The sequence below is a fragment of the Pristis pectinata genome, chromosome 9 (genome assembly GCF_009764475.1).
Source record: "Pristis pectinata isolate sPriPec2 chromosome 9, sPriPec2.1.pri, whole genome shotgun sequence".
NCBI classification, from domain to species: domain Eukaryota; kingdom Metazoa; phylum Chordata; class Chondrichthyes; order Rhinopristiformes; family Pristidae; genus Pristis; species Pristis pectinata.
The window spans coordinates 20,126,088-20,149,903 of NC_067413.1; the positions used below are offsets into that span (position 1 = coordinate 20,126,088).

General features: G+C 39.2%; 1 protein-coding gene across 1 annotated transcript in view; it reads left to right on the top strand.

The window, feature by feature from the left end:
• Positions 1 to 23,816, top strand: part of LOC127574444 (collagen alpha-1(XXII) chain-like) — a 241,751-nt gene that overhangs the window by 200,296 nt on the left and 17,639 nt on the right. The window contains exons 39-47 of the mRNA XM_052023460.1: positions 1,088 to 1,132; positions 5,211 to 5,324; positions 5,951 to 6,004; positions 7,840 to 7,893; positions 9,024 to 9,077; positions 10,273 to 10,326; positions 17,977 to 18,030; positions 19,952 to 20,005; positions 22,386 to 22,439. Of these exons, the coding sequence (XP_051879420.1) occupies positions 1,088 to 1,132; positions 5,211 to 5,324; positions 5,951 to 6,004; positions 7,840 to 7,893; positions 9,024 to 9,077; positions 10,273 to 10,326; positions 17,977 to 18,030; positions 19,952 to 20,005; positions 22,386 to 22,439 (537 nt within the window). The remainder of the gene's footprint in view (positions 1 to 1,087; positions 1,133 to 5,210; positions 5,325 to 5,950; positions 6,005 to 7,839; positions 7,894 to 9,023; positions 9,078 to 10,272; positions 10,327 to 17,976; positions 18,031 to 19,951; positions 20,006 to 22,385; positions 22,440 to 23,816) is intronic.

Below are 23,816 nucleotides of genomic sequence, written 5' to 3' on the forward strand. Positions count from 1 at the left end.
AAACTTTTGGAGTAGAAACTTACTTAAGGCATTTTTCTTTTTAAAGTAATAGTAAGTTGGACATGCTTTTTATTGGAGTGCCTTCCTCAGCCATGCACTTCTAACTCACATTCATCCATGCTAAACACTGACTGTCAATTGTTAGTGTAAGTGCATCTTCTGCTTCATGGTATCATATAAATCAAGGAGGGGGAAAAACAATTTACTTAGCTTGCTCCTAATTTTTATTTAGTGATCCCTGCTTGAAGGTTTTACATATTTAAGTGCCAGTAGGAGAGCACAGCTTTGATATTTATTACTAGTTTTATACACTAGTGACTCCGAGAGAAGAAATTTGTCCTTAGTTATATGAGCTAACTGTATAATACAGAGCTATTCACATGTTGCAGTCAGCTTCCAAAACCCACTTTGATTTGACTACAAATTTTGTAACCACCACACTCAGCTACTCTTGTATTATGTACTTAGCACTGAGGACAAATTCTGTTCCACATCAATAGGAGAAAATCCACAGGGTGGTAGGAACTGAAGATTTCTAGAGCCCATGAAGCTGTATCCTAGAACAGAATTTCCTTGAGAAATTGGGGAAAGAAAATTGTATCTTCAGTCGTAATAATTGTCATACATTTAAATGAAAGTAATTACAAAACTGTTTTACACTTGGTATGTTTGATCGGTCTTTCTGAACACACTATATGGCAGTGGCTGCAAATGTACTGGATCTGAACTTTGGAAGGGAAATAGAATAAATTGCTGTCACTAAACAGTACATTTAATGCTACTCACTGCAGATGAACTTCTATGCACATGAAGTGTAATATTCAGCATTGCAGGGTACAATTATTTAATTTATCTTTCATTTGATCATGAGAACTACCTTTAACCCCAGTTTAACGTGGATAATATATGCTGGTAAAGGAAATGGGACAACTGCCCTGACCACTTTCCTTATCTTCTTCCCACCACCACCTCTGAACCTTTTATATTGTGACTTTGTCTCATCCACCTCAGGATTTTTCTACATCTAGGTATTGATGAGAAGCAAAGTGATTTCTATTTATGAAGAGGTTTCTGGTTTGTTTTGCAGGGTTTGCCCGGTGCCAGAGGAGATCCAGGACTTCCAGGAGACCCTGTATGTTAGCTTTTCATTTTGTGCCAGTAGGGCCTTTCCCAGAAATGTTATCTCTTTGCTCTCTCTGTCTCCCTCTTGCTCTCTTGCTTTCTCTTACTATCTGCCTTTATCTCACTCTTGCTTTATGCACCTTAATCCTATTGCATTTACTCTGTTTTTCTCAGGTATGGTAGGCTTTTGGACATTGAGACATTTTTTTCCCCTCAGCCTTTTTTTTACATTTCTAATGGTCAGTAGCTGTTATTATATGCCCTTCCTCATTTTTTTTTATCATCTTGACTTCTTATAACTCTGACCATATATGGATCAGAGGAAGCACTTAGTGAGCTTTATTCCAGTGCCTCTACTACCCAGTCCTCTGTCCTGGCTCTCAGAAGGCCCAAGAGAAGAACCAAAAGATGATGGTCCCTCAGATTTCATTAAATCCAAAAATGCCCACTGTCCAAATGTTATAGAGCCACATTGAAGTTATACTGATTCAGCATGCAGCTATATTTTGCAACCATAAAGTCATTTTGACAATTAAGATGGTATCTGATACCCTTCATCTTGACCAAGAGAGAGGGTGGCCAACAGAAGGCATAGACTCCTTGTAAATCCCTGCCCTATCCAGACATTTATAATACTGTAAGCTTGAAATTGTGAAAGATCTACGTGTCCATGGCTGTGAAGATTAGAGAGGTTCAACATTTCAGTGCAATACTTTATTCTAAGAATTAGGCACTCGGCAGAGAGGTAGACTGGAGCCATAGCTCCAAAGATGAATACCGATGACTGATGTCCAACATACCTTTTTCTCTTCTTTATCTCCCCTTTCAGCAACTTTAATAGCATCGACCCAACAAACTAAAGATGCTAACTTTACCATATTCAATGCCTGAATAAATTGACTCACAAAAGGAAACACAAAATAAAGGGGCATATTCAACATTGCATGTAAAATTGTCTCATTGACAAAAATAATACAATGGTATGTTCTGACCTACAGGCATCATTACCTCTTATTTCCAGGAGAGAGGTAGAAAGCATGGCCAAGGTGAGTGGTTTTGTGGTCTTGTAATGCGGCCACTAAGGAGGAAAAGTTCAATCTTGAACAACAGGTGTTGCAGTTCTGAGATGGTCAAACCAATGCAAAATTCAACCCTCATTGTGATTTGGCCATGTCATGAACTGCCTGTTGCTGTTGTCAGGGACAGGAAAAGAGATACTTAATTCCCTGAAGTATGCATCCCCTTGTACCAAAGAAAAAAAATTGCTAGAGAAAAAAAAGCACATGCAGGATTTGGTAAAGTTCTTGCTTTCTCTGCTATTCTGGATAAACAATTCCTACAAATGCTCTCAAGCTTTGATTTTTCAATATCAATATTGAAAAATACCCTACTCTATTCATTCCTTTACCAGTTTAGTTCTTCCTTTTCCTATCATTACTGCTTTATTGTTCTCAGTTATTGAAATGTTTTGTAATGATGTTGCATTAGGTTGATTAAATATTATTCTATGATAGATCCCGTAAAATTATCTCTCAATTAATCACAAGATAATGCTGAATAATAATGACTCTGGCTCTATGATTGTATTGTGTATGATATCATTCACTCTGGATAATAAGTGAATGTGAATATTGCTGAAGATTTATTATTTGTATTATGACTGTGAGTAATCTGCTTTCATGTGAGATACTAGTAATCCAATTTTCAATCCAGTTGAAAGCTGAAGTGCAAGTTAATCAGCTGTTGAAGGAAAACAGGAAGGGAATTTAGGCAGGGTCTGTACTCCATGTGAGATGGTAAATGAATTCCTATCTGCAATTGGAAGCTGAAAAAAGCCTATTGTGCTTATCACTCAAAAAACTGTAAATAACTGAGTAACAGCATTCTTGACATATGCTTCTGTTCAGTCAGCTCCAGAAGATAAAAGCAGAATAATACTTGTTAAGGAAATGACATGAATAATGAGAGCTCACTGAATTTTACAGCGTATTTAAGCTATTTACAGATTGTTTATGCAGTTTGAACTTGATCTCTGATTTGATGGGTTTCCTGTATTTTCAAAGACTCTTGATAGATCCTGCTCAGCTGAGTGGGAGAGTGTTTCCATTTGGAAGCAGTTGGAAAATTGTAGTCAAAGTGGACTTCAAGTTGTACCTGTTAGGGTTTGCTAAAATTCATTTGCTTGATAGCTAGAAATCTTCCATGAACCAATGAAGTTAGATAATGGAATGTAATACAATTGATTCTTTCCATTACAAACTATTTCTTGATGTATTTAAGCGTAGTAACCTGGTACATTGTTTAGTTAATCCAGCTGAAAATGGGCTTCAATAAGAAACTGCCCAACCCTCCAGCAGCCAAGTAACCTGATTGGCTACAAAATACTCTTAAAAAATTATAAAAAGTCTTTAAATATTTGCAGTGGTATACAGTATCAAATCAAATGTATTTTGACTTTACTATTACCAAAAGACCTAGGAAAGTGAATCTTCCTGAAGTAGTGCAATGGACTGAACCTTGCAGTTGTCTCCTAAGCGCGATCTGGGCAGGATTATGTGAAGGGTCTGATTCAGGCACATTGACTCTTAAACTAAAAAATAACAGATTTATTGAGCAAAGATGATAATGGGCATTACACACCTACATTTACAGTTTTTGTTCCAATGGTTAGGCCAAATCCTGCCTCGGTTTTAAGTCCCAAGTTGTCCCAGGATTCCTGTTACTTTATTTTGTTGCACATTTTTCCATCTTTTGCTTGATTAGGTGAATAATGATGATTGTGATTTCCTCCCACACTAAAAATCCAGAGGTGACAAAGTGGGCCTTGTTTCTGTCTGAAAATCTCATCTGTGAGAAATGAGTTCAAGTTCAATCCAGAAGTATGATCAATTTATCTAAGTTGATTTCAACTAATACTAAGGGGGCATTACACTATCTTCCAAGTGAGATTCTACATCATTTATACATTCATGTAAATGTGAAACATCTTCTGACATCATTTGAAGAAGAACAGGAGAGGTTTTCCAGTATCCTGGCCAATATTTATCCCTTTACTATTTAAAAAATACTATCATTATCATTTGCATTAATCTAAATTTGATGCCCAATAATACTTAATTAGTCATACCTCAGTGTGACTTCATTGACTGTAAAGCACTTTGGAACAACTTGAAGTGGGATAAATATCTTATACATCCAGATTCATTCAACAGCTTTAAAGTTTACTTTAAATTCCCTGCAAAGAAAAAGCCAGCACTGTTTTCGTCTGTTTCTAGTTTTGGCTTTCTGGATCTATAGCCATTCAAACATCAACTGTGGTCAAGAATAAACGCTAGCACTTTCAAGTGGTGGAATGTAAAAGGTGTGATGGTATTCTTTTTTTGTAGAATAGTCCTTAGTTCTTAATTTTGATTACAGATTTAGATATCACTCAAGTAACTGCTCAGTTTGGCACTAGGACAATGTATCTTTCTATCTCTGTTTAGCAGGTTCTTTTCAGATTTGTCGCATAAAAAATGTAAAGTAATTGACAACAGATGGGTGATGTGAGAAAAAAAGCTTTCATACAGCAAGTATAAAATTGTGGATGATGCAGATTTAATTGTGGTTCTCAACAGAGAATGGGATAAATATTTGAAGGTAAATACTTGCACGACTAAAGGATATGAACTGGCTGAATAACTTTACAAAGAGCCAGCACAGATTTGATGGGCTGAACAGCTTCCTTTTATCCTGCAGTGATTCAATGATTCCATAAAACATGCATCTACAAAATTGTCACCATAATTCTTTTATCATCGTCAGGCATGCTGATGACCGTCCCTGCTTACCTAAAATATTTATTTGGTTACAAAAGCCTATTAGATTTCTATTGACATCATTCATTGTTTTGTATCTGGGAGGAGAAACTCTTGGAGATTCTATTGTCAGTTCTTATCAAATGAATCTAGAATTAATTTACCAATTGGTTCAACCCTCAGAGGATCGGTAGCCACTACTATATTGGGCCAACGAGACTGGGTAGCTTCTTCTATTTAACATAATAATTCTAAATACCTTCTGACGTAATTTTAATTTGGCACCTTCAGGAATTGTGTGGTAGCTGTCCAGCAGGTCCACCTGGATTACCAGGAGTCCCTGGCTTCAAGGGAAGCAAGGGCCATCCAGGCCTCCCTGGGAAAGATGGAAAAGATGGACTAAGGGTAAGTGAAACAGAAAAGGCTTCAGGCAGAAGAGTAAAACTTTGCCCAATATATTTATTAAAAGTAAATGGTTCTAATCTGTGGATTCACTTATATCAAAGTATATGTGTTGACCCTTCTATTTCTTGTGCTGATTGTTAATTATATGACTGTCCTTTAAGGATCTGAAGGTGAGAAACATAAACAAATCCAGTCCAGCACCGAAGAAAATTAGGACAGTTAGACTTGCTTCCTGTGCAATAAGCAAAATAAGTGAAGGAAATTAGTTGATACTGAGACTGACAAAATTTTCATTGTTAGAAAGGAATCAAATGTCAACAATCACAAGTTTTAAAAAGGAATGATATTTAAGAAGAGAGAAAAGGCAGAACATTTACCATCGTAAATATAATACATTAAATTCATTAAAAGCACATAAACCAATTCAAGAGGTAAAGGTTGTATTTCTCAAGACAGCAATGATTGAGGAACATGGTAAGAAGGTTGCTAAGGTTGAAGGAGTTCAGTCAAATAGGAATATGATCCTTGGGGCATATTTTCTTCTCTACATACTGTATTTTGAAATAATTTGATATACTTCATAGAGAATTTGGAGTTTGTCCTTCATCAGCCTTTCCTTTTATTAGGGAGACCAAGGACCACCAGGGCCACCAGGACCACAAGGTCCAGAAGGGACAATGGTAAGATAATTTCAGACCTAACCTGAATTAAGTGCTTTCATTCCTTTCTTCGCCAACACTAATCCTTCCAAAACAATAGATTCCTTGCCCAAGTGTGAGTCCCAGAAAACATAATGCTAATTGAGTACTATCATGGCACAATAGGTTAAGTTGTCTGAGAAAACTTCAGAATCTGTGATGGAAAGGAGGAACGTATCAGAAACATTCTTCCCTGCACATTATTGTTACCACAATATGTCAGAAATGCTAGGATGGTACCAGGCAATTAACTTAAGCTTCCACTGCTTTTTTTCACTCTATACTGCCTTTGTGGAAACCAAAGTACCACAAACAAGAGTACACAGAACTCAGAGATAGGACTACACAGAAATAATATTCCACAAAGCCATTTGAACAACTACTTACATAATGTGCATGATAGTGAAATAGGTTGTCCTATCTTATAGTTTTTCTACTTACTATGTGGGGAATTCAACTCCATTCAGTTCCAACCTGAGATCTGGGAAGGATAAGAAGGACTAGTTTTGGAGTAGTAAATGAATGGATAGCAATTTTAATACGCCCTTCTTAATGGGCAGGATAGCTTTAGTATCTGGGTTGAGTCATCCAACTCAAAACCAACTTCATTCCCAGCCATTTAAAATTTAGTTCATATAAATCAGACCATCAAGAAGGGCAAGACCTTCACATCCCCAGCCTTGTTGAGTTTTCCTCACGCAGGTGCACTCACACACAACCTTCTCGCCTTTAAAATGTATTAGAGCCACCATCCAGTCTTCATCCAGGAAGGTAACCAGAATGTTGCCTTTATTATAATCAGGTTTAAGTACAAGAGTGGTGAGATCCAGGTGATATCACAGCAGAATATTTTGTACAAATCTGGTCTCCCTGCCTAAGCCAAGTCATACTTGGTAAAGAGGGAGTGCAGAGAAGATTCACTGGATTGAAATCTGAAATGGAGGGTTTGACAGCTTGTATACCCTTTAGGTGGTCTCATTGAAATGCACAAAATTCTTATGGAGCAGAATAGGGTAGATGCAGGGATGATGTTTCCCTTGGTTGCAGTGCTTAGAATCAAGACGCTCAGTCTCAAAACAGAGGTTGGCCAATCAGGACAGGGATGAGAATATTTGAAATTTTCTACCCAAGAGGGCTGTGGAGGCCCATTCACTGAGTATATTAAAAAATGTTATTGACAAAGTTTTAGATATTAAGGGAATCAGGGGATATAATGCAAGTAAAAGATGAACCATGATCGTATTAAGTGGCAGAGACGACACAAAGGGCTGAATAGCCTACCCCCTGATTCTATTTCTTCTGTTCTTAACTGATTAGGTTCAGGAACATGATATGTAATAAATTATGTAATAAATTCTCTGTAACCCACCTTCCCTCGCAGAGTAATCACCCCTCCATTCTTCAAAAATCTCTCAGACTTTTCTTTGCCCTGTCCTTCTATGAACTTTGATAAATAATTAATTCTAGGTCACCAATATTTTTAAGTGAAGATGCTTTTTCGAACTGGAACCTAATTGCTCCCTGAACAGAATTGCTTGCAAGGCCATTACAAATCAACCACAGTTTCTTCCTCTCCTAAAACAAGCCATCTGCTATTGGCCAGTGTCCATGCCTGCCTACGGACAGCACAGGTACTGTTCATTCTCCATTCTACTCACAGTCATGACGGTCACTGGCAGCAGAAAATTGAGGAGAAATTCTGAACTAACAACAGTAACCCTGATCTTCTATATCCCATAACCTTTCACCAGGTAGAATTGTTATTGAATTGCCATCAGTATCTAATGCTCTGTTATTCTTCTGTACCAATTTATTAGGGTAGCAAAGGAGAACGTGGTTTGCCTGGTTCATCTGGCGAAAAGGGAGAACAGGTAACTTGTGAACTGCCTTCAATAATAAAGTAATTCTGAGTAGTAATTCATTCCCATTTGGTAAAGCTATGCTGTTACATCACCATTTTGTACTTTTATCTCTGAAAATTATGAACCAGACACACAGTTTAATGCAGTAACATTGCATTATATATTTAGCACTACCCAATAAGGGATACATTTCTATTTTTCACCTTTCTATTTTTATCAAAACTAATCTAAGCTTCTTCCTTCTACAGCTGAAATAGGCCACTGGCATAACTAACAGTATGATTGTTTTACTTTGCGATCCTACGGCCAGTGTTATTTCACTGTACCATCCTTCAGATCAACCTTTCAGTCTGCTCTGCACTGGACATCGAAGATATGGCAATATTACCACTTCAGGGGGATGTAACTGATACTGGATTTAGAGAGGTATTGGTTTGAAAGGTTGGAAAAGGCAAATATCAGGGAGGCAGGTTAAAGGGAGGAATGGACGTGCTTCTTTTGAAATATGATGCATTTTTAACTACTCTTATTTCTCTACCACTGACATTGAGTGGTGGTGGAATATGAGAAGATAATCTTTTAAAAGTCAATCTCAACATCAAGGAAACACATTAACAACAAATCAATTGGATCATGCAAAGGAACTCTGATAGCCCAGGGACGGGAGAAGGATGGTAATGTGAGGGTGAGAACCATAGGAGTCGGGGAGTAGGGTTGAGGATCAGTGTTTCTGTAGTTGGGTTCCTGCAATTATTGCTCAGGGTAGAGTTTTGAGGGTTTCAGGTCAGGTAGATGTTAGGTCTTGGCATGGTTCTGATTGAGAAATTAATGACACCGGGGCTTGGAATCGGGTGGGTGGTGGGAGGTCAACCGAGGGTTACAAACTTGGGGGTAAGAGGGGAGTATTTACCATGCAAGTCGTGGAACCATGTGAAAGCCAGGTCAGTAAGTTACTTAAATTACCTAAAAAGGATTCCCTGCACTGTTCTGGGACCTGCTCCATTCAATGGAACTGAATTTAGGAAATGTATTAGAATATGCAGCCACTGTCATATTGTTGATTTTTGCCAAGAAGGGTGGACTTCAAGGTGATAATGTATTTTGTTTTCTTACTGAAATGTTTTGCTTGTTTCTCTTAGGGTAATCCAGGGTTACCAGGTTACCCTGGACCACCTGGCAATCCAGGCCAAGTTGTAAGTATAAAGCTGTGTGTGATATGAAAGTAAATTTTCATTGGGGGAAAATAACGCAATGAACCCTTCCTCTCAGTGATCAATTTAATTTAAACAAAGCAAATAAGGCCCTGGCATCTTCCTGTAAGCTCTTGCTTAGATGTGAGTTTGATTTCCTGTACAGAGTTCTAATCTTTTAGACAGTAGGGGATGTGGTTTTGAGGAAATGGGTATGAATTACCAAAATGATTAATTATTTACCAAGGTTGAGCAAATTTCCCAAACCATTCTGTTAAAAGGGGGAAGCTTAAATGAAGATTTTGAGGTTAATCAATGCTCTACAAGCAACCCATGGCAGTTGAGCTTATTAAAAGCATTAACCAACTTAAGGAATATCAAAATGGAACCATTGTACTCTAGTGGTGAAACTGAAGCAAAAACGATTGGAAGAGATTAATGCAACTTGTATAGTGCTCCCAAGAGAGTAACAGCAGCATCCACCAAGGTAATCAATGTCATTTGGAAGAACATTCCAGAGCTTTAATGAAGTTTAAAACTGCAAATGCTGGAAATACTCTGCAGTTCATAAAGCCCCAGAATGGCAATTCTTGTTAGAATTTAATTGGGTCTAATGAGGCCACAGTTGACAGAGTTGCCAGAGTAAAAATATCAGGACCACTTCAACTATCAGGAGCCTAATGACTTTCATCTGAACTAACTTACTATATGTTCTTGACAACCTCGTTAGTTGTCAAAGAGTTGTCTGGTATTATACAGGTCACAATTATACAGGTCCAAGCTCACAATGCCCGACTTATGTACAGCCCACACATTCAAGCAAGGATTTGGGAGACCAGCAGTATGGATTTGTCGGGGCTGCAGGCATCTTCCGCTGCCTGCAGACTCGGTTCGCGACTGCATTCCAACTTGCAAACCGTTCAGGTTATGAAGAGCTTACAAGAATGGAACACTGCCATAACCTGGGGACAACCTGTAGCACAGTGTTGGGAGTCTGTATGAACCTGGCTAGCTATGCATATATTGTGATATGTCATATGCCAGAATTACTCCCTTCTTTGTGAAATTTGAATGTCAATGCTTTACAAACATGAAAATAGTGGGACTACACAAAGACCTTTATTTGATTCAGCAACCAGTGCATTTTGCAAGTGGTATTAGAGGCATGAACTAAGCTAAATAGTTCTATTCCTTTCAGGGAGCTGATGGCGTTCCTGGATCTCCTGGTGTACCAGGTTTACGAGGAGAGAAGGTAAAATCAAGCTTCAGAAAGATATGAAAGGAAGCAATTTTAGAAGAAATAGTATGCATTATATACTATTCCAAATAAAGTTGCAAATGGTGCAATGCTGTTCATCATATTCCAGTCTTATCCAATTCAAAAGTTGGAAAAATTATCACTTATCAGGATGAATGCCATGATAACCCAGCCATTCCAATTGCAATGCTTTCAAGAAAGATAAATTTACTCGTAACAAGCCCATTGATGCTCTGCTTGGCTTTTCCCATGATCACTTTGCTCTAAACCTCATGACCAAATATGAACCAAATAGCTGAAATCCGGAAGTGAGGTGGCAGTGACTGCCCATGACACCAAGATAGTATTTGATCAAATGTGACATCAAGAAGCCCTGGCAAAATTGAAATCAATACACATCACGGGGAATACTCAGAGTTTGCCTTTGTCTGGAGTGATACCTTCTGCAAAGATAGATAGGGGCATAGATAGCAGGAAACTTTTCCACAGAGTAGAGGTGTCTAAAACTAGAGAGCATGATGTTAGGGTCAGAGGTTTAAAGGGATCTGAGGACGATTTTTTTTTCACCCAGACATGGTTAGAATGCACTGCCTGAATAGCTGGTGGAGAGAGGTACTCTCAAAACATTTAAGTATCTGGATAAGCACCAAAATTGTTAAAGTATGGAAGACCACAGACCAAGTGCTAGTACTTAGAATAGATGGGTACTTGATGGTCAGCAAGTACAGAGTGGGCCAAAGGTCCTTCTTCTATGCTACATGACTCTATAAGTGTCGAGATGATTATGATTGTTGAAGGTCAGCCCTAGGATATGGGTCAGGGCAGTGTCTGACACCCAGCATATTCTGCTGTTTTGTTAAAGACCTGCCTTTATCATAAGGCAGAAATAGAGATTTAGCAAATTTCAATTCCATTTACTACTCAGCAAATGTGGACAGCCAGCATGAAGAACTCGGCAACATTCAGGCATGGACTGAGAAGTGCCAAGCGACATTTGTGTCATAAAAGCATCTGTTAATGACCAAGTCCAACAAAAGAGCAACCACCTACTCTTGACATACAATGGCATAACCATTATCAAAACCCCACGATCACTATTGTGGGGTTCAGCACTGACCAGAAGACCAAGTGGACGGCACATAAATGCTGTGGCTCCTGGGCAGGTCAAAAGATAGGTGTCGTGAGGCAAGTAACTCAATGGCCGAATAGCCCAAAACCCTTCTACCACCCACAAGGGATGTTCAGAATGTAATGTCTGGATGAGTGCAGCTCCAACCACACTCCAGGATCTTGATGCCATCCATAAGTGGCACCCTAAATATTCACTGCCTTCAATGCCACACCTTAGCTCCAGTGTGCAACACTTACAAATTACTCACCAAGACTACACAGATAGAACCTACCAAATCCATGACTTCTATCACCATCAGGATCATAGGCAGCAGAATGCCATCACCTGCAGATTCCCTTCATACACAATCCTGATTGGAAATATGAAGACAAAAGAGACTGCAGATGCTGGAATCTGGAACAAAAATCAGAATACTGGATGAGCTCAGTGGGTCAAGCAACATCTGTGGAGGCAAAAGGTGCATCAGGATAGATTGTTCAAGATTCCAGCATCTGCAGTCTCTTTTGTCTTAATACTACTGCAAACTCTCTTCAAGGCATGCCCACTGTGAAGAAGTTTTCCTCCTCTCTATGATGGGACTTCCAGGAGTCTCTCTCTCGCTCACTGTTCCCTCTCTGTCCATTCTGCAGTTCTTTCGATTGAAGATATATTGCCTTTCCTTTGTAATTGCCACGCCTATATCCTGGAGTTCTGTACCCAAAATCACCAAGGGGAATCATTGTATCAGAAGGACTACAGCTGTGAAAAAAAGTTGGCTCACCACCGCCTTCTCAAATTCAACATGTATAACAGATGTTGACCTTGCCAGTGGTACCCAGATACCATTAATTTAAAAAAAAATTAACATTTCATAGTAAAGGATAAAGGAAAAGGAAAGAAAAAGTGAATGGGATGTCAGCTCCAGAAATGGTAATCATAATATTTTTACAATCATAGACTTGTCAGTGAATTAAATGCTGAAAATGAATAAAATAGATAAGCTGGGGAAGGAAACAGTGGAGGAGATTTTAACTTGACCCCACATCTGGAATACCATTTATGATATTGCGAGTAGTTTAAAATACCAAGAATAGTTGAGTTATCTTCAGGAGAAAATTTGGGCAAGCTAGGGTAGAATCCAATGGAGTATATAAGGAGTGAGAAACGATTTTACAGAATGGATGTAGAGTCACAGTTTCCTTGTACAAGCATCTAGAAATAATGATCACTATTTGGAAATAAAGGGTTGCACGTTTAAGATAAAGGTGAAGGAAATCATTTTCTCTCTTAGATTTGTGGGTCTTTGGAATTCTCTTCTTTAAAGGACAATGGAAGCACAGTCACTGAATATGTTTAAGGCAGAGGTAGATAGATTCTTGATAAGGGAGGAAGGCAAAGGCTTAGGGGGTTGGTGGGAATGCAGAGTTGAGTTTACAGTCAGATCAGCCACTATATCAAATGGCAGAGCAGGCTCAAGGGCCTATTCCTGTTCCTAATTTGTTCATTTGTCCTGGTGGAAAGCCAGCTGGTTGTGTGGATTGATCTTCAAGGAGATGCAACTAGAGCTTGTTCCTTTTTAATTACCAGACTTCAGTTAAGAGTAGCTGGTTTATCTCCTTCCCCCAGAGACAGCTTGCCAGGTTCTAGACAATGAATTATATCCATCAACAGGTGAGTTTCACAAAGGAGGATTTTGAGACAGTCCAGACATCCTTTGCAGGCCTAGAGGAATCAACTTGCTCCTGACTCCACAAAGTTAAGTTTTGTACAAAGTTTTAGAGCTTCTGCTTCAGATCCAACTGTTTCAATTGATTAGAGAATCAGTGCCAACTCTTTGTTTAATAGATCACTAAAATAAAAATGGCTCTGACCTGCATCTATTCATTAGGGAATCCCTGAGTCAGAAGGCACTTCAACTACGAGGAAAAGAGCAAAGCATTTGGAGGAAAGAGAATAATTTGAGCTTTCAATTTAATATTGTTCTTCACAGCGTCCAGAGATGGAGTAAAGTCACGAATGAAGTCCCAAATAAAGTTGTAAAGGAACAGCGGAACATTATGATGGAGTGAAAAGGCAGCTCCAATTTTGGGGAAGGTTAAGATAAGCCTTTGCACACTCCGTGAAGTTTAGCCAAGCATGGTGTTACCATTTGAAAGGACTTTTAAATACCTACCCCCACCTCCTCCCCCTTACTGGGGCCTCACAATCGGGGAGATTTTTGGGATTGATTTTCATGGGGCAGTAGGAGCTAAAGTCTTCTCATCCACTTCTGGTCTACCTGTGCCTTCACAGATTTACCTCCTTCCTCCTTTAGCAGTGCTTCAGTCTTACCTCAACTCTGATTTTCCCAGTCCCTGCTCCATGACTGGTGAGCTATCCAGCAGATTAGTGCAAATATCACGACCAAAACATGAAAATGGAGTAGGACCCTCCATGTCTCCGTGGCAGCCTAGGCAACTGTAGGAAAAGGTTGTCATCAAGGTGAGGAACAATTCAGCAGAGAGGGGATTGCTCAACTCTTGCCTGGAAACCACTCTTGCAGTTTGAATCCTCAAGCCACTGTGAGGCATTGGGTCATCTCTCTGCAGAGAACACAGCATAAATTTCTGATGTGCCAGGCTGCAGTACTGTAAGACCTAGCAATGATGTGTGAAATATACAGTGTATTAAAAAGTCAGGCAATCAGACAGTTACACATTAATGTCCCATGTGGGACCCTTTAATTCACATCTCCTAGCTGACTTGTAACAGGATTTGCTCCTTGTTTTACCAGAATTAAGTATTGCTCCAATTTCTGTCTGTAAGGCAGTGATCAGTTTTGCACATATTGATGATATCATCACTTGCATGAACGATGCCAGAATAATGACAGCTATGCTATGGTAAATTATGTTGTAAGTGTGCAGTACCATGTCACTGAAAACAGTTTATACTTGAAATGGTCACTGTATTATTTAAAGAGGTGTAAAATGGCTTTAAAGCATGATTTGAGTGTAAAAGAGAGGTGCAAATGGGCAAATTTCTAGGCAATGATGTTGGAAATACTGCAGCTACTCAGACAGTGCTGGTAGTTCAGTACATTTCTGGAAACTTTAAAGACTGCATTTAACATATTTGAAACATTAGTATCAAGGGGAGAATGTAACCAAACACACAATGTATCAACCAATTGATGACAAAAATGCATTGATAATAGTCAAATCTATGGATATTTTCAGGGAAAAGAAGGTGCTCCGGGAATTCAAGGACCTCCAGGATTGTTAGGACCACCTGTAAGTAATCTAACTCTACATTCTGTCTTGTTTCGCTCCAACATTACACAGAAAAATTGGAATCACTGGGTAACATATAAAGGACAAGGATTTCCTCTGGAGGAACTCACACTTTTACACTGTAATTTTACCATGTTTCAAAGAAATCTATTTATAAGCTTACATGGTATTTCGATTATATTTCTGGTGGAGCTACAGTGGACAAGCGGGAACAACTCTGAGAAAGGACCAATATTTTCTCAGTACTAGTGGTATTCGACAGTTGATTTTAAGAAAAGCTCTTGCAGAACAACAGCAGAATATTAAACCAAGCATTCCATGTGGATGAAAGAATAAGTACTTAAGACTGAATGTTGTGTACAGATCTGATGTCTAGGATGATTCGCCAACTCGGGGAGGTTCTTGAAATGGGGGAGGTTGGAGGAGGGAGGTGGGGGTTGACCTGTAAAGGCAGAATATTAAACCAAGCATTCCATGTGGATGAAAGAATAAGTACTTAAGACTGAATGTTGTGTACAGATCTGAATACTAGGATGATTCGCCAACTCGGGGAGGTTCTTGAAATGGGGGAGGTTGGAGGAGGGAGGTGGGGGTTGACCTGTAAAGGCAAATTAAGCAGATTTTAGCAGCTTAAGAGGGGATCTCATTGAAACATGTAAAAGCCTTTTGGTGCATAATATTTTCCCTGGCTTGGGGTATCTCGAACCAGAATTCACAGTCCCAGAATATAGGTTGGCCATTGCAGAGATGAGGAAAGATTTCTTCATGCATGTGGTACTGAACCCTTGGAATTCTTCACAAATTCCATTCAGCTTCTCATTTACTCTAGACCTATTGTTCTCACTATTTCTGAGAGGTTTCAGTGTCTTCTATGAAAATAAATACAAAATATTTGCTTATATTCTCTACCATTTCCTTATTTCCCAATATAATTTCTCCTGACTTATTATGTAACTATAGCTTTTCACATTTCTATATAGGTTTTTTTAACAGTCTGTTTTATTTTTCTTGCTAGATATTTTATTCTTCCTTTCCTTATCAATTTGTTGAACCTCCTTTGATGAATTAGGAAATGATCCCAATCCTAGCTCAATCCTCTTTTTGGTATCATTATTTAATTCTATCTTTAGCATAGTCACAACTGAACCAACTTCATGTTGTTTTTTTTTGTGCCATAAAGGGATAAATATTTGTAATAAACCCTGTGTTTTATGTGCCTCTAATTTCCTGATTTATTCTATGCCCTATCTTACTGTTTGGGATGCTTTAAACCACTCCAATGAGACAGCTCCCAGCTGTTTCTCAGCTCCACCCAAACTGTTTCTACTCATTTATTTTCTGAGCTATGACCCTTTCTCTTTCCACCCTTCATTCTATCCTATATTATTAGGGCTACTACTACTTCTTTCCCTACAAAATTTAATTTTCAGTCTTAGTCGTCTTGGTTTCTGTAATGGGTATCAAAGCAAACCCATTTATTTCTATTTGTCCAATTAGTTAATTTATCATTCAAATAAAAAGTTTCACAAAGGTTAGAAGACTGAGAGGAGGTCTCATAGAAACCTACAAAATCCCAACAGGACTGGACAGATTAAACGCAGGATGTTCTCGATGGCCAGAGAGCCCAGGAGCTGAAGTTGCACTAGGGGGGTAGGACTGAGACCATGAAAAAAATTTTTTTTCCCAGGGGGTAATTGCCTACCACAAAAGACAGTTGAAGCCAAACCATTAAATACATTCAAGAAAGAGTTTGATATCTTTCGTGGGGCTAGAAGGATCAAGGGATATGGGGAGAAATCTGAAACAAGGTACTGAATGGTGGAACAGGTTCATCAGGTTGAATGACCTACTTCTGCTCCTATTTTCTTTGTATCTATGTTTTCCTGATAGATTGTTTATTGTCTGTTGCATTTTATCTTATCTTACCTCTTTAACTTCCTAAACTTGTCCTCACCAGAACCTTCATTCCACCCCCCCCCCCCCCAATGTTTATGTTAATGCCAATTCTACTACTGTAGTTATTTGATTAACCGGGACATTGGTCCTAGCCCAGTTGGAGTGAAGCCCTTACTGCCGAACCAGCTCCCTCTTTCCCCATTACTGCTTCCAGAGCCCCAGAAAATAAAATATAGTCTTCCCACATGCATTCGGCTATCTGATCCCATTGATCTTTTGCTGATCTGTATTTCCACAGGTAGAGAACAGAGATTTTTACTTTTGTGATTCTGCTTTTTAATTTGGATCCTATCTATTCATAATCATTCAGCAGTTGATTTCTACATGAACCATGATAACTGAGTCTTTTCTCTCCTACTGAAAATTCATCTCCAATCTGAGGAGATGTCCTTAATCCTGAAACTAGGCAGGCAATACACCCTTCTGGACTCATTCTTGGCTGCACAGAACAATATATATTGCTGTATGTATTCACCTAACTATACCATCCCTATCACAGCTGCATTCCTTTTCACCCCCAACTTGAAGACCCTCCTGTACCGCAGTGATCTGATCAGTTTGCTCTCAGATATACAGGATGCAAGAACTGGGTACCTGTTGGACATGCAAGGGCTGAGGCTTCTCCATACCTGCCACACTCTCTGCTTCAAGGAGGTTCTCAAAGCATCCTCGAAAAAATGTAACATTCTCATTAACATGGGAATCACCGGTGTGTGACTGATCAAAATAGAGAAGGAGCACCTGGGATGGCATCTCAGATCCTTCATCAGGTCTGCATGAAATCCCAGTGAAGAGCAAAAGGAGCTCAGCACCTCTTGTACTACTACCTACCCATTCCATCAAGCATATCCTGCTCCACCTGCAGCTGAGTTGGCAATTGCACATTGGGCTAATTAGTCACTTAGAACCTTCAGAGTTGGAGGGGAGGCAGGTCATCCTCAATTGCAACGGACTGCTTGGAAGTAGACTTTGCTTAAATCTATTCTTGCTTGCTGCATCCGTCCTCTATCTGACTCCATTCTCGGCAGCTGCTCTTCCCTTTCTGCCTACTAGGCCTTCCATTCATCTCCCCCGGAGCTGCCTTGTTTTTCCCTATTCACCTCTACCTGACTCCACTGACTTTGTGAGGCCTCGTGTAGAATAAAATCCTTGAGTGATACCTTCACAGTGAGCCCTTATGCAGCGATCCCCAATGAGGAATTAATGCACTAGGGCTATGCAGGATGCTTTGTTCTAGATAGAGGTGAAGATTGCTGCTCCTTGGAATGGATTAAAGTTAACAATTGTTCTTTTTATAATATTTAGGGACTTGCAGGAAAAGATGGAAAAGATGGGAAACCTGGACCTGCAGGAGAGCCGGTAAGAAACTAAGGCCTTTATCCTACACCATTCAGGTCCAAATTACAAATGTAAATTTCCCATCTGCTCATGGGGGAAACAAAGTCATACATATATAATTCATTATAATAAACTTCAGATCATGGCCGACATCCTTTCAAAAATTTGGAATTAGAAATTGTATATGTTAGGCATTATACATTACATTGTATAATGCCTAATATAAACAAGGAATGTTTTGAAACCCATTATGTCATGGAAAAGCATTACTCAACCATCTCTACTTCAATGTTTTAGGGCAGGCCAGGTAACCCTGGACCTCCTGGCAGGAATGGACTTCGAGGAATCCCAGTAAGTACTGCATTGTTAGTATTAACTCCTACTCCTGCAGTATATTAGAGCCAAGATGTTAGTTGTTTATATTGAGGACTGTTAAGAATTTAGTTAAGATCTTCTGATTTGATTTGACCAGGCATATGCATTTAAAATATGTTCAGATTATGCAAAGAAATCAATCATATTTTCTGCCATTTTCAATATAAAAATTCTGGGCACATAGAATGCCAAAATGTTCTTGGAGATCACCTTTGCCATGTCACAAAGGAGACAATTAAAGTTTTAAAATGCCTCATTTGGAAGTGCAAGTTTGTACCATCACAAATAATTATCTAACCTGTTGATAATCTCTTTTACACAGGGTTTTAAAGGCCTTAGAGGTGCAGATGGTTTAATTGGTCCAAGAGTAAGTACTGGAAATATCAAACAAGAATGAAGGTTGAAATATGGGGAAGTCAGGAATGACTTTGCATATTACTTACAAAAAAACTTGTACTACACTCAGAACAGCCAATGTACCTTAAATGGAGTCGGTGTTCTCGGAGGGAAAATTTCACCCAAGGTTCATGTTCTTGCTCACCCAGAAATGACTAGATATTATTTAACTGGATCTTAAGAAAGCATTTAGCACTATACCATTCCTCTGGCTACTACCTGAGGTCTAAAATCACGGGAAAAATAGCAATTAAATAAAGTGCTTTGATAAATTCAAGATACAGCAGATGATACAGCAAATCTGACCTAAAAACAGAAAGCAGTGGAAATATGCAGATCGGGCAATATCTGTGGCAAAGGAATCAGCATTGACACTACAGGTTAAAAATCTTTCTTAAGAATGAATTGGCTTATGGTTAGTAAATTGAAAAGAATGAGTATACTTAGGTAGTTTTCTATTTGGCAGTCAATTACCATTGAAATGTCACAAGTTTCAATATTAAGGCATTCATGCTGAACACAAATAATGATTTAAAGAAAAGAATTGTGAACAATGCAAAATTGGGATTAGCTGCAATGACACATAACAATTCACACAAATTCAAAACCATCTTTTTAAGCTCAATCAATGAATGGAGAAGTGGCTGATCTAATACAGTTTTCCAGATAAAAGCATAAGAAATCTGGTAGAGGGAAGCATGACATGCCACTTGTAGTAAATGTGATTACAGCAGTGAATAGATCCAGTCCCTATGGAGAAGGCTGTGAGAAGGTGCACTATGGATGTTTAAAATGACATTTTTTCTGATATTTCCAGCAGTGCTTAGGTCACCACTGTAGTGCTCAGCCCTAACATAAAGACCTTAACAGGAGTTTTACCTTCTTTACTCAGATAGGACCCTTTCTGCCACTCTTTTGCTGTTGAGAGTCCTAGGGCAATATATTTAATACAAATTATGTGAAATCAGTTCAAACAGATTTTTTTGGCAATTAATTGTCATTGACTCTAATATTTCTGACTTGGAACCTGGTTTTGTTCTAAGGTGAGAAAAGATCCTCTGTCTTGATAAATAACAAATCTTCCTGAGCCAAAATGTTGCCATACTAAGTTCAAAAATTAATAAAGTGGTAAACAAGTCCTTTAACATTCATTTATTTTCTTTCCTGACAGGGGGAGACAGGGATGGTCGGACCACCAGGTCCACCAGGTACACCTGGAAAGGATGTAAGTGTTCAAACATAGTTTGGGTTTTCATTAATTGAATTATAGATGTACTTATTTATCACACTTGAGACATCATAGGCTTATGAGAATTTGGCCACATTCTGTGTGCAATTGTTTTGTATACTCTATTTTACTTATAGAACACAGAACACTGCAGCACAGTACAGGCCCTTCGGCCCACAATGTTGTGCCAACATTTTATCCTGCTCTAAGATCTATCTAACCCTTCCCTCCCACATCGCCCCCCATTTCTCTATCATTCATATGTCTATCTAAGAGTCTCTTAAATGTCCCTAATGTATCTGCCCCCACAACCTCTGCCAGCAGTGCGTTCCACGCACCCACCACTCTCTGTGTAAAATAACTTACCCTTGATATCCCCCTTATACCTTCCTCCAATCACCTGAAGATTATGTCCCCTTGTGTTAGCCATTGTTGCCCTGGGAAAAAGTCTCTGACTGTCCACTTGATCTATGACTCTTATCATCTTGTACACCTCTATCAAGTCACTTCTCATCCTCCTTCTCTCCAAAGAGAAGAGCCCTAGCTCACTCAACCTATCCTCATAAGACATGCTCTCCAATCCAGGCACCATCCTGGTAAATCTCCTCCACACCCTCTCTAAAGCTTCCACATCCTTTCTATAATGAGGCGACCAGAACTGAACATAATACTCCAAGTGTGGTCTAACCAGAGTTCTATAGGGCTGCAACATCATCTCGTGGCTCTTGAACTCAGTACCCCGACTAATGAAGGCCAACACTCCATACACCTTCTTAACAACCCTATCAAACTGCACGGCAACCTTGAGGGATCTATTTCCTGCAGGTTACAAGGCATAGTTTAATCACACTTTAGCACATGTACATGTCTTAAAAATTCCATCTTTCAGGATTATGAACATACACTGCATGCAAATTGACACCTGTTGAAGAGAAAGATACTAGAAACACAGATGGGCCTCTAGTGTTAAAAGATAAAGAATGTCCATCAAAGATAACAATTAGTAATTAATTCAAAGTTAAAAGATTATCAGAACTTTAGTTTGAGATTAGTCTTGCTGTCTGTTTTTCTGCTTCTTCGATAAGTAGAAAAGGACAGCAAAATGAACCTGCTTCAGCGTAAAAATCCACCTGCACGTGTGTCAAGAAATGCGAGTTGAAGAATAAATATAGAAAACATTTGTTGTTTCTTTTGCATTTTGTGATTACTTTTTTTCCCCAGATAAATTCCACAAGAGCAAATTTTATTCTATAATTTGGATTTTGGGTAGTGATTTGTAAAGGTAAATTTCCATAACCCAAATGGCCATAGCATGGGAATCACCTGTACAGCAAAAGATACATCCAACTCACAAAAGCTCAGTTTAAGTTGGGTAATATGGAAAAAGTAGCAAACAGACAAACAGTTCACTAGAATGTCCTTTGCTGGAGGGACTCTTATCACTACAGGAGAATACTAGACTAAACTGCTGTATGAGGAGAGATTGAGCATATATTCACCAGAGTTTAGAATGAGAAAAAATCTCATTGAAGCATACAAAATTCTGGTAGGGCCTCCCTAGCTGAGGGTTTAGAACCAGGGATCAGAGTCTCAAGATACTGGACAAGACATTTAAGATTGACACAAGAAAGATTTTTTCACAGAGAGATGGTGGTAAACCTGTGGAATGTTCTACCACAGAATGCCTAACCCTATCTCTGTAGCCTTCTCCATTCCTACACCCATTCAAGAACATAATGTTATTCCAGCATAGCCATTTATACATCACCTGTCTCCTTTACACTTCCAGACAGCCTGTGGCTTTATTTGTTTTGTATCATTTACAAAAGCATTTGTTAGAGACCAGTCATCTTGACCCCAAGATAGCAAAAGCCAGAGAAGAAAAACAAAATATCTGGCACTAGTTTTTGATGAAATACTTCAGGAAGCTTTAAGTAGGAACATCCGAAACAGGATAAAAAAAGATGTGAACTCCTAATAGTTTAGAATCTAAGTTTGTTTTTTGGGGTTCAGTAATTCATTGGAGTGCCAGTAAATATTATAAGCTCAGATCAATCCTAGAAGTCCAAATCCACCTGTTAGGCAGAAGCATGATCACAATCAATGAGTTAAGTTGGTACAGTATCACAGAGGATTGGCATGGGTCTGATGTCCTAGTTCTGTGCAATTCATCACAGCACCAATGTCATCCAGTGCAGGGAAATCGAAATCTGCAAGTTGACATTAAGAATCTACAGCAGTTGGGCTACCTGATTCACAGAATGCCAATTTAAAGCGTTATTAGAATAACTATTCGATCATTCTATCGATGTCTTTATAAAATTCTGCTTGTTTTGAATGCATGTATTTTGCAATGAAGCATTGTTTATCTTTTTAGGGTGAACAAGGTCCTTTAGGACCTCAAGGTCCTCCTGGTTTGAGAGGAGATCAGGTAAGATATGAGCACTACCATTGCCTGTTGCTCAAAGTCTCAGAATTTCCTCACTATCCTGATTGAAATTAACCAGTACACCAGACATGAAAGTGTCAGCTCAAAACACCTTTATATATGACAAGGTAGTCAGCATTAAACAGTGCAGTATAGAGATATGAAAGTCTGCACATTCAAAACAGTAAAGTTATTTAAAGAGTTGTATACATTTTCATGTCCACATCACTTTTTAGGCTCAACAATTTCAGATATTTTGCATCATAGATTAAAACTTATTGATCGTTTTGCCATTTATAAACTGATAGAAATTGCAGATTGTGTCAGAATCGTTTAATCTATCCATAGAGTCATACAACACGGTATTGGTATTGGTTTATTGTTGTCACTTGTACCGAGGTACAGTGAAAAACTTGTCTTACAAACTGATCGTACAGGTCAATTCATTACACAGTGCAGTTACGTTGAGTTAGTACAGAGTGCATTGATGTAGTGCAGGTAAAAACAGTAACAGTAAAGTGTCACAGCTACAGGGAAAGTGCAGTGCAATAAGGTGCAAGGTCACAACAAGGTAGATTGTGAGGTCATAGTCCATCTCATTGTATAAGGGAACCATTCAATAGCCTTATCACAGTGGGGTAGAAGCTGTCCTTAAGTCTGATGGTACATGCCCTCAGGCTCCTGTATCTTCTACCCGATGGAAGAGGAGAGAAGAGAGAATGTCTCAGGTGGGTGGGATCTTTGATTATGCTGGCTGCTCCACCAAGACAATGAGAGTCCAAGGAGGGGAGGCTGGTGTCCGTGATGCTCTGGGCTGTGTCCACAACTCTCTGCAGTTTCTTGCGGTCCTGGGCAGAGCAATTGCCGTACCAAGCCGTGATACATCCAGATAGGATGCTTTCTGTGGTGCATTGGTAAAAGTTGGTGAGAGTCAAAGGGGACAAACCAAATTTCTTTAGCCTCCTGAGGAAGCAGAGGTGCTGGTGAGCTTTCTTGGCCGTGGCAACTATGTGATTTGACCAGGACAGGCTGTTGGTGATGTTCACTCCCAGGAACTTGAAGCTCTCAACCCTGTCGAACTCAACACCATTGATGTAGACAGGTGCATGTACACCGCACCCTTTCCTGAAGTCAATGACCAGCTCTTTGTTTTGTTGACATTGAGGGAAAGGTTATTGTCATGACACCATTCCACTAGTTCTCTATCTCCTTCCTGTACTCCGACTCATCGCTGTTTGAGATACGGCCTACAGCGGTAGTATCATCTGTAGATGGAGTTAGAGCAGAATCTGGCCACACAGTTATGAGTGTATAGGGAGCAGAGTAGAGTAGAGAAACAGGCCCTTCAACCCAACTGGTCCATGCTGACCAAGATGCCCA